The following is a 13,269-nucleotide window of genomic DNA, read 5'->3' on the forward strand; positions in this document are numbered from 1 at the left end:
TTTGAAATGGATTATTATAATAGCTATAATATTAGTTTTGTAGTTCATGATCAGTTTGTATCACGAATGTAAAGTTTAGATTTAACTACAATATGTATGTAGCTATGCAGTTAAAAATGTGTTCTGTTGAAAAAAACTGATGTGTAATTCATTATGGTCATAGTATAAAGGTAATGATAGTAGTAAATGAAGACTACGAATGATAATGTCATAAGATATTTTAGAGATAAGTGGGTATAGACACAGGAGTACCAAGTAAATAACAGGAGCCCTTGCAAAACAAAGTTTACAACAAAAAAAAACAGATTGTACGTGCATGCATACATACATACCTACATACATACATACATACATTCATACATACATACATACATACATACATACATACATACATACATACATACATACATACATACATACATACATACATACATACATACATACATACATACATACATACATACATACATACATACATACATACATACATACATACATACATACATACATACATACATACATACATACATACATACATACATACATACATACATACATACATACATACATACATACATACATACATACATACATACATACATACATACATACATACATACATACATACATACATACATACATACCTAGTTACCATATATACACATACATACAACACTATAATATGCGAAAATCATTGCACAACAGTTTGACGATGTCTCATAACTAAATTGATTGATTTTTAATTTAAACTCCCTGTGAGAATGAACAACATGCATACAACAGGTGATAAAGATTTTAGAAACTTTGATTATAACTAAAATAATGAAGTTTCTGGATGACAGTAAGGTCATTACAAAGTGCACATGCCAGCATGCTTTTATTAAAAAGAAATCTTGTTTTACCAATCTTGACAACTCTTGAGGATTAGACTTCTGCAGTTGACCAGGGCTATAGTGTCGATATTGCTTACCTTGACTTCAGTAAAGCATTTGATTCAATGCCACATCACTGACATCAGAGACTACTCCAAAAGTTGACTAGTTATGGCATATGTGGTAAGGTGGCCATTACTATTTACATTGTATATTAATGATATTCCCAACATTGTCCATACCAATTTGAGCTTCTTCGCATATGATACTAAAGCTAATTATGCCATCACTAAATCATTGGAAGACTCCCAACAACTACAGGCTGACCTTAACAGTATACAGGATTGGTGTCAAATATGGTTACTGAAACTGAACTTGCTGAAATGTAAAGTTATGCGCATACGTCATTCATCAATTGCTAGTGAATATGTACTGTGGGATAATAATTCTGGAGAATTTGTTCAGTTGCCTGAAGTTGATCATGAAAAGGACCTTGGAGTATGGATATCTAGTAACTTGAAGCCATCTTTGCACTGTTGTAAGGCTGCAGCTTCAAAGGATTTGTTCACCTTTTTGTATAAAACATATGTAAGGCCTCATCTGGAATATTGTTCAGCTATTTGGAGTCCTTATGCTAAAGATATTGACGTTTTAGAGAAAATGCAGGTGCGAGCTACAAGGTTGATTAGAGGCATTGGAAACTTGTCTTATGGTCAGAGATTAAAGTCCTTGGGTATGTATACCTTGTTTCGTCATCGACAACGTGGCAACCTTATTGAAGTCTTTAAAATTCTGAATGGTTTTTATAACGTCAACCCCAATGAATTTTTTCACCAGCTGTTAGTACCAACACGAGAGGCCATCACATGGAGTTGTTTAAACCACACTCCAGATTGAATGTCCGATCTAATTTCTTTACTCAACAAGTTATCAATCATTGGAACAATCTACCTAAGGAAATAGTTTCCACAAACACTGTTGCATCCTTCAAGGCAAAGCTTGACAAGTACTGGGACAGTACTGGCCATGGATATGAACAAAGGCTTACAGCCTAATAACATTTTATTGTACTCTTGTACGTGTATCCATTATGCTAATAATAATAATAATAATACAACGAAATAATATAACACAATACATAGCTAAAACAACAACAAAATTATAATATACAATGCAACATGTAATATAATATACGTACATAGTGGACATAAACGCACGTAAAAGGATATGTTCAGGCCACCACTGCATGGTAATGAAAACAATGCAAGTTTGTATTTGCAACAGACGATATCTAGTCAGCAAATGTGGAAGGACACTAAGAATATTATGTGAGGACTAAACAGTATAGAAGGGTCCAATAAGCTAAAGCTCCTGTCATAAACCTGGTTCACGGCACTCAGATTATCCATTGTTACTTATATATACATTATGGATATTTTTATGATGAACTGTGTATCTATAAATGATTGGATTAGCTTGCACTTCATCTGCCACTATATATTCTTCTCATTCTTGCAATGTAAACATTTTAAATTGCAATTTCCTGTTCAGATTCAATAACATGCAGTTACAATAATACATCATCAACAGTTTCAGCTAGGAGACCTTCTCTAGTAAATTTGTAGCATAAGAGCAGTTCATTGGGGAGCCCCAGAGGTGACATGGTAACCATCTATAGAGTTACTTGTTGCTGTCAGCTAAAAGGTCTTTTATCCATGTAAAGTGGAGCCCTAGCTGTGTCCAGTTAATACTTAGTTTCTTGTGTGGAACCTTATTGAACATTTTACTACTAATATAAAATCTAGCTAACATTATCAAGAGTTCAGCATAGTAGTTCTGAGTTAATTCTGTTCCCTAACAATTATATTGCATCTAATTAACTGTTTTCCTTTATTATTAATTTTAATGCAGTAATGGCAGTGTATTATTAGAAGTAACTGTGTCCGCTGTTGCCAATTAAATATGAAACTGGACTTCTATGAAGTATATGGGAAAAACAATCTAATACTCAATTAATCTACACAATTATCTAATCTAACACAGCATAATTCATACACAAATACTGACTGTATTTATTCCGTCTATGTTTAGGTGTTGGAACTAATAGTCCAAATATTCTACCTTGGCTCAAACAAAAACAGATCACAGCCCCCAATAGTGAATAACATTAGAGTCATTTATAGATTTAATGTTCGTTTTGTCTAGTTATAAGGAGTTTTTAAAAATAGTTGTTCCAATACTGAATAAAGACGGGATTAGAATATATAGTATTGGAACACTATTTTTGCTGTGTAATAACCTAATATAGTCTCATGCAGCCAGACCATTTTTCTTCTTTTGTTATTGGGTCTTCAGTAGCTATATTATGTGACCCAATTTTGGAGACTTCACTGGGTACATTGGTCAAATTGCTGTTTTATTGCTACAGGAGGCATTGAGTGTTTATACCTTGCATTAACATTTTGGCATGATGCATTATTAATATCCATGCCAGTGGTGTGTGGACTTTGCATGACAGTCGATTCTAGTCAAGAATTAAGTGCAATAACTTTCTATTACTTTGGAAATCAACTAAATGGTGCTTGCACCTGTATTGATATAGCTGTTGATTATACTTTGATCAATGACTGCTCAAAACTTTTACCCACATTGTTGACTACCACAGGTCAAGAAAATTTTGTGATTTTAGATATTTTCAAACAAAACCATTTTCATGATTGAAGACCAACCACAATATTTTTTTACAATTTCTCTATATTCAGTACATAGCTATTGCTATTGGTTGCCACACAAAGGACAAATTTGAATAGGTATACACCTTATGATTATATAGAAATACAAATTTAAGCAAATGTTAAGTGAAGTAAATGTTTATTAAATGGTACAACATATACCTGTATACTTCGAGCTATAGCTGGTGCACAAAAGTTTAAGAAATTCATGTTATATGCAACTTCCATAGTACTCAGTGTTTATTTATTTGAGCTTGTCCAAGTTCCACTGTAGATAGACTGGATGATTTAACATTAGCAGGACTATTGCTTTTAGTACATCCACCCAGGACTATAATGGCACTATCATTGACAGCTGCTATACCTAGTCTAGTCTTAGCAGATGATAATAATGCAATATTCCTCCATGACTTGCTTGAATCTTCATAAATCTGAATATCGGCTGTTGGCATTGAACCATTCTGATCATGTCCACCAACTACCACTGGTGGATATGAGTTGGGAACTAGGTTAGCATACCAGTGTGTAGCAGCAGTCAGTGTAATCCATTTAACAGGTGCAATACTGCTTTCCTCCAGATCATTTGACCTTGTGATATAAGTGACTGGAATTTTGTATGCAATTTTTTCCCGATAAAGGTCAGCATCAGCATACCCTACTATTACTAAGCAATTTTCAGCAATGATGGGTCTAAATCCAAACATTGGAACTGGCAGATGAATAGAAACCATTTTCCATTGAACGTTCTGTGTCCAATCAAGTACTTCGATGTCATTATGTATTGCTAATGAATCAATCTTCTTTACTCCTCCTGCAACAATGACATGCTCCAGGTGAATAACTACCCCTGGTTTATTCCTTACTGAAAGAAGATCAGGATAGTAAGACGTCCAAGTTTGACTGGTTTCATCAAAAGTTGAAACTTTATTAGTAATAGCACCTGTAGCAGACAGACATCCACCAATAATAGCTAGCTTGCCACCGATGATCTGTGGAACACCATTATAATGGCCAGGCGGAGGCAATTGACCCCAGAAATCAGTGTTGATATCATAAACATACACTAAATGTATAGCATCATTAACTGGACTAGTCCCACCAGCAACATAAAGCTTTTTGTCTTGTACTACAATACGTGCATCACACATTGGAGCAGGAAGACTGGCCAGCTGAGATCATTTTATGTGGTACCTGTCACTGGTAAGTGCTGGTATTAATGGAGGTGCCTCCTACATGGACAATGCAAATCAAGATTAAATGAATTCATGTCAACTCTCTCTCTCTTAATTATATAGAGGTACTACTAGTAACTACAATGAAATATGTTTTATGTAAACCACATGGTGAACTGTGCAATCCAATCAACATACTCATGCCTTTATAAGCAGTGTGATATACAAGTATTATTTTAAAAAATTGTAAATTTAAAAATGAAGTAAGGATCTATGCAACAAAAAGTAGTGAAACAAGAGATGAATGATGGTATTACAGCATAGCTCGGTGGGAAAGTCCCTACTTTGGCACATTAGCTATGACAATTATTTGCCAAATTAGGGACTTTCCCACTGAGCTATGCTGTAAAACCATCATTTATCTCTTGTTTCACTACTTTTTGTTGCATAGATCCCTACTTCATTTTTAAATTTACAATTTTTAAAGTACTAATTTGTTTAGTTTTGTTGTAGTACAACTAGCTACAATGTAATTTGTGACTGTTCTATTAGAATATTACACATGACTGTTGTATTAGAGTGAATGTTGTATTAGAGTATATCTTGAGTAGCCAAGAAGTGTGCAGCTAGCTAGACCAATAAGGGGTGAGGTCATTTTGCTTGCTATTAAGTAAACAGCTAGATTGTTGAGAGGTGTGGTCTTTGTACTCTATCACTAGTAGTCCACCTAGATTTTTAATTGATGGGCAGGTCACGAACCTATCGCGAACGGGATCCCAATTGCGAACTTGCACACACAGTGTATCTAGTCTTATAGTAGTGCCAGAAGTGAAGCACTTCTAAAATCCAGCTCTGAGGAAATAATTCTATGGCATCTATATATGTTGCTGAAAGAAAGTGTTGATACAGAAAATTAATGCCTCGGTATGGTTTCGTTGGATGAAGAATACAAGCAGCCTGATTGATGATAAAAGAAAAGACAAGGCACAGAGAGCCTACACTTGTCGGAACCCAAAAAAGCACATCCCACTGGTGAGTTTGTTATTGTGGCGTAAAATGATGCGCTATGCACCAGGCTTATTGTAATCGTAATTAATTACTAATCATTAACAATTTTCAAGTAATTGTAATTGTAATTGCTTACTGAGCATAAAAGTAATGGTAATTGTAATTAGCTGTTCAGTCAATAATTAAATGTAAGGAAACAAAGTTTATGCTATATAAAAGTACTACTCCATAACTTGACTAGTGACTATGTACACAATCCCATGTGTATGATATGTGGCCCATGCAGCTGCAGTAAATTATTGAAATTATAGGCAAGTATTTGTTGACCACATACTGTACAGTATGGGATACCTATGGGGTACATAATGTTCAATAGTAGAGAAAGAATTTAAACGTATCTAAAGTTTACAACAGATGAAAGCCCTTTATGATAAAAGCAAATAAATACCCCATTTTAAGTACAATAGCAAATAATAGCTGGGAGTTCCAGCAGCATTTGCTCAGACCGAATAGATGTAGACTACTACCTTGAAGTGTGAACAGTTAATATACCTTAAGATTAACGCTGGAGAATTGTAAGTTATTGTTGTACCCCAATGTACAGTAGTAATTGAAACGTAATTGTAATTATTAATCATTATTTTACATACTGAAGCAATTGTAATTGTAATCATTAGATTGGCTTCAAAAAGTAATTGTAATTGTACTGATTACTTTCGGTGGGTAATTACAACAAGCCTACTATGCACTGCTTCATATGGCTTCTAGCTTCGCGACTGTGGTCAGTGAGTGAGGTAGTGAGGAAGTGAGACTAAAATTCAAATTTTGGTGATTTTTAAAAATTCTATACCCAGCCACCTGTAAGTGTTTTGTTATATTATTATGTTTAATGCTGTTTTATATATTATATGGACTAGTACTGTTTCCGTAAAGGTGATTTTTGTCATGTGAAATGTCTGTAGGATCATTTTTAAGGGCAGAATTTTGGGTGGAGTGTGAAATTTTCACCACAATCCCTACTTATACGGTACTACTGTACCGTTTGATAACTTAGTGGTAACAGTGAGTGCTTTCTATAGTCCGTTCACCTGAGCCCTTAACTTTGTTATGTATAGGCCAGCTTCCCAAACACTGTGAAGCCCTTTAAATACCCTTTAAATTCCAGAGCTGTTTATCAAAAAGCCTTTGATGAGGCTTTGAAGTATCCCATACATTTAGTAGGGATGATTCAGGGTGCAAACATGTTTACAACATGAAAACATGCTTGTTCCAGTACAAAACCATTGGGAGTGGACCTCTAAAGACTGTCTTTGGCAGATATCCAGGTGAACTGAATAAATTTTGCGCCAATTATGCTGGCATAATTTTGAGCGTAATAGGCTAGCAAAACCATCAAGCATTATGCCAGCACAATAGGATGATTTTCAAGAATTTTAATTAAAACATGCAATGCGCACACCAAAAATACTGCACAATATGAACACACTGTACATTATTACTGCATTTCATATCAAAATCCTTGCAGTGTTATGTTTCTTGACTGATTATTCACACTATATGGAAATAAGATCGAAATGCTCTAATACAGCAGTCACTTACTCTAATACAGCAGTCAGGAAATACAGATATACTCTAATAAAACAGTCAGCTCTCAAGCATAATCTTGATTTTGAGAGCATAATTTTGAGCATAATAGGCTGGATTTTTGAGCACTGCTCAAAAGCATAATAGACAATTTTCAAAGTATAATTGGCCTAAGCCTAGAACTGATTATAAGCGTGAGATATGGGTTTGATTCCTTGATGGTACTGGTACAATACTTTATTGCTTTAGCAACTGCTTTGGCTGCAACTTTTCTTACACTTTCAAGCTACCTTTTTCCTCTCACTGTATGTAACTTTATTCACTTACTGAGTAGTGTACCTCAGTTTGCGTTCACCTGAGCTGCCACCAAATACAGTAATATCAAAGAGTTGAAAATGTGTTCACTCTCAATGGTTTTGTACTGGAACAAGCATGTTTTCGTGTTGCAAACATACTTGCCCACCTATATACTAAATGTATGGGATATTTTTAAAGCCTCATAACTCACTTTTTCTTGCCCATATCAAATGATGATTTATGATTAATATTTACATCTTATGATTTCAGACAAATGTACAGGAAATAAATAAAGGGCCTAGCTGCAGGGGTACCAAGAAGCTCTAAAGCAGCTGGAGCCCTGGCAAGGTAAACACACACATACAAAAAAGAAACACACACACATATCAATTATTAGTTAAATTAATTAGTTTAATAGATCTGTCAGATCCCACAGTTCTGAGGAGCATGAGCATTGAAAATTCTGTATGAGCAGGATATTGAAATTCTGGCAGTTTGATCAAACAATACCTTAATAGCTCTGGATGGTAATTTGCATGCATGAGATATGTTGGTCAGCGTTGCAGGTGTAAAATGTCCTAAGCAACTAATAACAAGCTGGGCATACAGGCCAGTATTGAAGGTCCAATAATAATGAGCTATAGCGATCTAGTTTCTGCTGTTAGCAGTAGATGGTGCTTAGTATTGGTAACAACTGACAGTTAAATCAAACGAAAATATTTAATGATGGCATTGATATCATTACCAAATCTGGTCTATTGAGAGACGAAGAGAGTTTAGGTGGAATAGTACTTAATGGACAACACTTACATGATAGCCAGGGAGATCAGCATAAAGCTTGCAAGATGATAGATCTCCCTTAAACCCAATGACAAAGACCTGAAGAACAGAGTTATGGTACCATGTCACTTTCTTTTGATTAACAGTTCCAACATTTAAAGGCTTCACAGCACTACTAAATGTTTTTTGGGCAGTTGGCCCATGTAACAAGAGTTATTAACAAGAAACGAGAGCTCAGGTGAACATGAACAGACTATACCTGTTTCAAAACAACTTTCTCTTTGGATTAGCTAAGTGTTTGCAATTACAATAAACGTGCGTAGTAGCTGACTTGACTGCTTTAAGGAAGCTGGGAGATGACAATAGGTACAGCTGTATAGGTCGTAGGGAAGTATTATAGGGAATGGGAGTGTAGGAATTATTTTATAGTACTGTAGTATATTATATATCTGACACATTTATATAAAGCGCTAATCATCTGCCCATATTAGTACAAGTTATTACACGCTTTAAACTTGACCACAGGGCAAGCCGTTCAATGCTTTTAATAAGAACACTCCCCTTGCGTTCAAGGTTGTGGGTTGAATCCAGCAGCTGGTACATTTAACATTATCTTTTGGTGCACACCTCTACATACTGAGATATGGTATCACATGTAGGTACTATAAGAATTGAGATCACTGTTTCAGTTCCTACATGACATTTAACATACCAACAGTGAAAAGTCAGCACAGTTCACTTATAACCACTATATATTCTGGGCATACAAAGGTTTTAGTATCAAGTTTATAGCACACAGATGGATACATAAAAATAAATCATAACATTTACTCACTATTTTCAAATTGGGTATTGGCATTTCTCCTCCTAATGTCACTCTGTTAAATTGACAGGCTGCCTGTTGCATTGATGCACTCTTTATGGAGGACTAAGATAACAATATCATCTTTGATAATTGTACTCACCAGCTGTTCTTTCAATCGGTCATATTCGTTATCCTTTTCATTAATTATTCCATCTTTCTGCACATTCTCATTCCTCAGTTGCTCATTTTCACTTCTCAATTGCTCCATTTGTTGGTGCAGAGTGATTATATCTTGTGGGAACTCATTTGTGTAGACCTCCTTGCTCACTTGGATCCTCTCACAGACAGCTGTGATGGTTGGCCTTACAGCAGGATCATAATCCAAACACTCTTCCACCAATGGCCTTAACACTGCAGCCTCTTCTATCATCTTATCTAGGTACTCCTGACGACGTTCAACTTCAGTTAAAGCCAACATTTTTCTGGTCATGGGATCAAATTGTATTTGGTCAGATGGATGTGGCCATTGTTGGTTAAACGTGTGGAGAACTATTCCAGCAAAAGAAAATACATCCATGGGAGGGCCATAGACTGGAGTATTGGAGAGACTTTCAGGTGGCATGAAATCTATAGTACCAGGGGCTTTTGTCATTGTCCTTCTGCTATTAGACCTTATCACTTTGGCCACACCAAGGTCACTGATCTTTGCCATATAATGTGCTGTCAATAAGATGTTGTTAGGGGAGAGGTCTCGATGGACAATGGGTGGATCATGATTGTGGAGGTAACACAAACCAAGGGAGACATCATGAACAATTGAAAATTTTAAATGTACAGGAATTTTTTCATGTTTTTCCACAAGTGAGCTCAAACTTTCCGCCATCATCTCCATAACCATTACCGGTAGTGGCATCCTTCCAGCCCGCATACCACCGGTATTCGAGGGATAATAAACGCCTAGAAATTGGATGACGTTTGGATGACGTAATTTACTACACTGTCTACACTCCCTCAAAAATGTCTCGACTGTTCGCTGCATTTCTGCTTGCCCGACCCCTTCTACCAGAATGGAATGAATCTCTTTGGCGGCACAGATCGTTCCATGGTAGTTTACTGCGTACACTCTCCCGTAGGCCCCGCGTCCCAGTTCGTCACGATCATGAAGTGGCGTTACTCCCATCAGAATTAGGCCTTCAAAGTTTTCACGGGAAGCCATCCTCCACAATACTAAGTAGTCTTTCGTTGACTCGTACTCACTCCTAGTTGTCTTTGAACGGCGCTTGTTAAATACGGAGTGTATAGGCGCTTATTGTATGCCCTTCATCATAGATAATAAAAGGGGTTCCGGCCATAATCTAAGGATTGCTGATCAGTTCAGAAGGCCGGATACACAAAACCTGGCGCAAAACCTACTTAACAGCATTATGGGACACTTTGATAACTTGATCTATTATCAGGCCACTCCAATTTGTTTCTGGTCATTTGAAGTTTACATGCGGGGGCGGAATTCAGCAACAATGAAGTGACTGCTCAGTTAGAGCATTTTTGTGATATACTGACTGTTCTATTAGAGTATAATGATCTGTACTATGCACTATGCCCATTTCTTACAGGTTTTCACTAATAAAAGGCAAATTATAATACTTATATATATATTAGGAGTTTGATTTAGCACCATTGTTGCAGCCCAATATTTTTTTCTGAAATCTGACTTTTTAAAAAAATCTGATGTGGGCATTTCCCCATGTATTTCTGAAATTTCACAATCTCCAAAAAAGGATGCGGGCGGTGGACCAGAAACATAATTACCAACTGGAGTGGCCTTATAGTCAGCTAGGAGTCTGTTAATACTAGTAGCTATAGCTATGCAAATTGAATCAGTGTTAATGAGGATGTCTGTCCCATAATTAGCTGAATTCAAATGTCAGGAAGTTCCACACAGCGTTTGTAGCAATGCAGTCTCCTTAAGTGCTCCATATAACACTTACATATACCTTACTGTCTACTGGCAACAATGTACTTCAATGCTATCCATCAAGTGAATTAGTCTCTTATTTAGATGGTAGGATTGAACTAAGTGATAATCATATCATTGATGGTAGCTATTCACCTTCAGGTTGCAGTATACAGGTGTAGATACCAGGATGAGTACCAGGTGCTTGGTGCAGTGACTCTGATAGTCTTCTTGTTCATTTAATGTATATACATATATATTAACTGACTAAGATATCCATCACTAGTTAAGCCTTTTTGCTGACAATTGTTTAATTTATTACCTTATTCACTCACCAGCTGAAGATCACAAGATGCTCCATAATAATCTTGATAGCTACATTAGGCGATGGGCTGATGCTTGGTAAATCAGGAATTCTGTGTTCAGAAGCGTTGCACCATGCGGATATCTAGTTCTTACTGTCTGTAGAGGCAGATTGGATCATTTTTGCATTATCTGAGATGGTAAGCCCCGTGCCTCTAACCACCACGACATCTTTCTACAGTAGCATATAATTATATTTCTTCAATCATTTAGGCGATTTACACAAATATACATTCTTTTGCTGACCCTAGCCTTAGATTGGACATACAGTGGTCCAGACCTAATAATTATGCAAGTGATCAGGTACGTGTTACAGATTTGCAATAAAACAATTGCTAAGGTTGATAATAGATATCATCAAGTCATGGCTTAAGGGAACAGCAGGATTTCACAGGTCGCTATAATAATGTATGCCTGGATGAGTATCTACTTACAATCACATGCAACCAAAGTTATAACTTAGCTAACTCAATTGCGAGGTGTTGAGAGTATTACTTATACTCTCATAAATATAATTAGATATGCACTTGAAGAAGTAAAGTTCAAAAGCAATGGTCAATATATGCAAGGCCAGATTATAATTATGCTAGTTAGTACAAAATTTTGCATGTGTAGTGCCTACATGCATACTTTTCCATGCACTTGAGCTGAGGCTCCACTGCATATGTAAAAAACTTAATTTTTATTTTCCCACTGAAGTTATGAAAAGGTGAATGCAATCATATCTATAATATGGACATTCTGGGATCAGCTGATTTTGCTGTTATAAGGAGTGTCCTTTTTCAGAGGCAAAACTGTATTGGTAGAGGACTATAGGAACTGTACTGTCCTTTATAGCATAAAGAGGTTGTAGTAGAGCAGCATATAGTGCATGAGTTGTGCGGATTGCGATACAAGCATGAAAACAAATGGATATTAAATTACTACATACATTGACGACACTACTATTAAAAAGTCAAACAAACAGTTGGGGATATCAGAACATAATGAGTAAAACACCATTAACTCTATTTAGACAAAGTACCTCACTTGTTCAACTTTTTATTAGCGAAGTCATGTTGCTCTGCTATATAGCTATTTAATAAGAGTCCTCAAAGTTCTATGCAGTACATGGTACCTATATGTGACTGAATTTTGGAAAATCATCCATATGGGCACATTTGACACCTAAAATATTTAATGATCAGATTACAAACTTCATAGTGCAAATCTACTTGTTGATGGTTTTAAGCCATTCTCAATACATTAAATTACAAGAAAATTCTTGAAATATGTTTAGAACTGTTTCCTGCCCTTATTAGCAACCTACTAAACACGAAAATTCTAATTATTTCACGCATGCCCATATGGGTGACTTTCCAAAATTCAGTCACATATATATGTCACACTCATGTACAACTGTACTGCAGTGTTCAAATCAATATCAAAGTTGGGTATAAAGCATTTTAACTACTCTAGAACAATTATATGTGGCATCCAGAACTGGGAGTAGATAACTCTTGTATAAGTACATAAGGACACATGTAACACATGTTCATGGTTTCATTTAGAGGGGTGGGGTGCTCCCCACCTTATATTTTAAGCAATAGTTTAAATGAAAATGCCTCAATGAAAGAAGTGGCATGTCATTCTCAGTACCTGAGAATGCACCAGAAGCAATCTAAGTTGCATTTTAGATCACTTCTGGTGCATTCTCAGGTAC

General features: G+C 36.0%; 2 protein-coding genes across 2 annotated transcripts; both read right to left on the minus strand.

The window, feature by feature from the left end:
* Positions 1 to 3,837: 3,837 nt before the first annotated feature.
* LOC136237781 (uncharacterized) lies at positions 3,838 to 4,752 on the minus strand. The gene has a single exon (XM_066027994.1). It carries the CDS (start codon positions 4,750 to 4,752, stop codon positions 3,838 to 3,840), a length of 915 nt encoding a protein of 304 aa, XP_065884066.1.
* Positions 4,701 to 10,644, minus strand: LOC136238797 (uncharacterized). Its single transcript, XM_066029394.1, has 3 exons — positions 9,411 to 10,644; positions 9,281 to 9,361; positions 4,701 to 4,833 (listed from the first exon to the last, which is right to left on the minus strand). The coding sequence occupies exons 1-3, from the start codon at positions 10,464 to 10,466 to the stop codon at positions 4,780 to 4,782; spliced, it is 1,191 nt and encodes a 396-aa protein (XP_065885466.1). The 5' UTR covers positions 10,467 to 10,644; the 3' UTR covers positions 4,701 to 4,779.
* Positions 10,645 to 13,269: the final 2,625 nt, after the last annotated feature.

Source organism: Dysidea avara, chromosome 11 (genome assembly GCF_963678975.1).
Source record: "Dysidea avara chromosome 11, odDysAvar1.4, whole genome shotgun sequence".
NCBI lineage: Eukaryota > Metazoa > Porifera > Demospongiae > Dictyoceratida > Dysideidae > Dysidea > Dysidea avara.

Coding starts and splice junctions, on each gene's coding strand:
- LOC136238797 (XM_066029394.1), bottom strand. CDS start 10,466: ATGGCTTCCCGTGAAAACTTTGAAGGCCTAATTCTGATGGGAGTAACG. Junction 9,362..9,410: donor ACCGATTGAAAGAACAGCTG/GTGAGTACAATT, acceptor TCCTCCATAAAG/AGTGCATCAATGCAACAGGC. Junction 4,834..9,280: donor CAATACCCAATTTGAAAATA/GTGAGTAAATGT, acceptor TTGTCCATGTAG/GAGGCACCTCCATTAATACC.
- LOC136237781 (XM_066027994.1), bottom strand. CDS start 4,752: ATGTGTGATGCACGTATTGTAGTACAAGACAAAAAGCTTTATGTTGCT.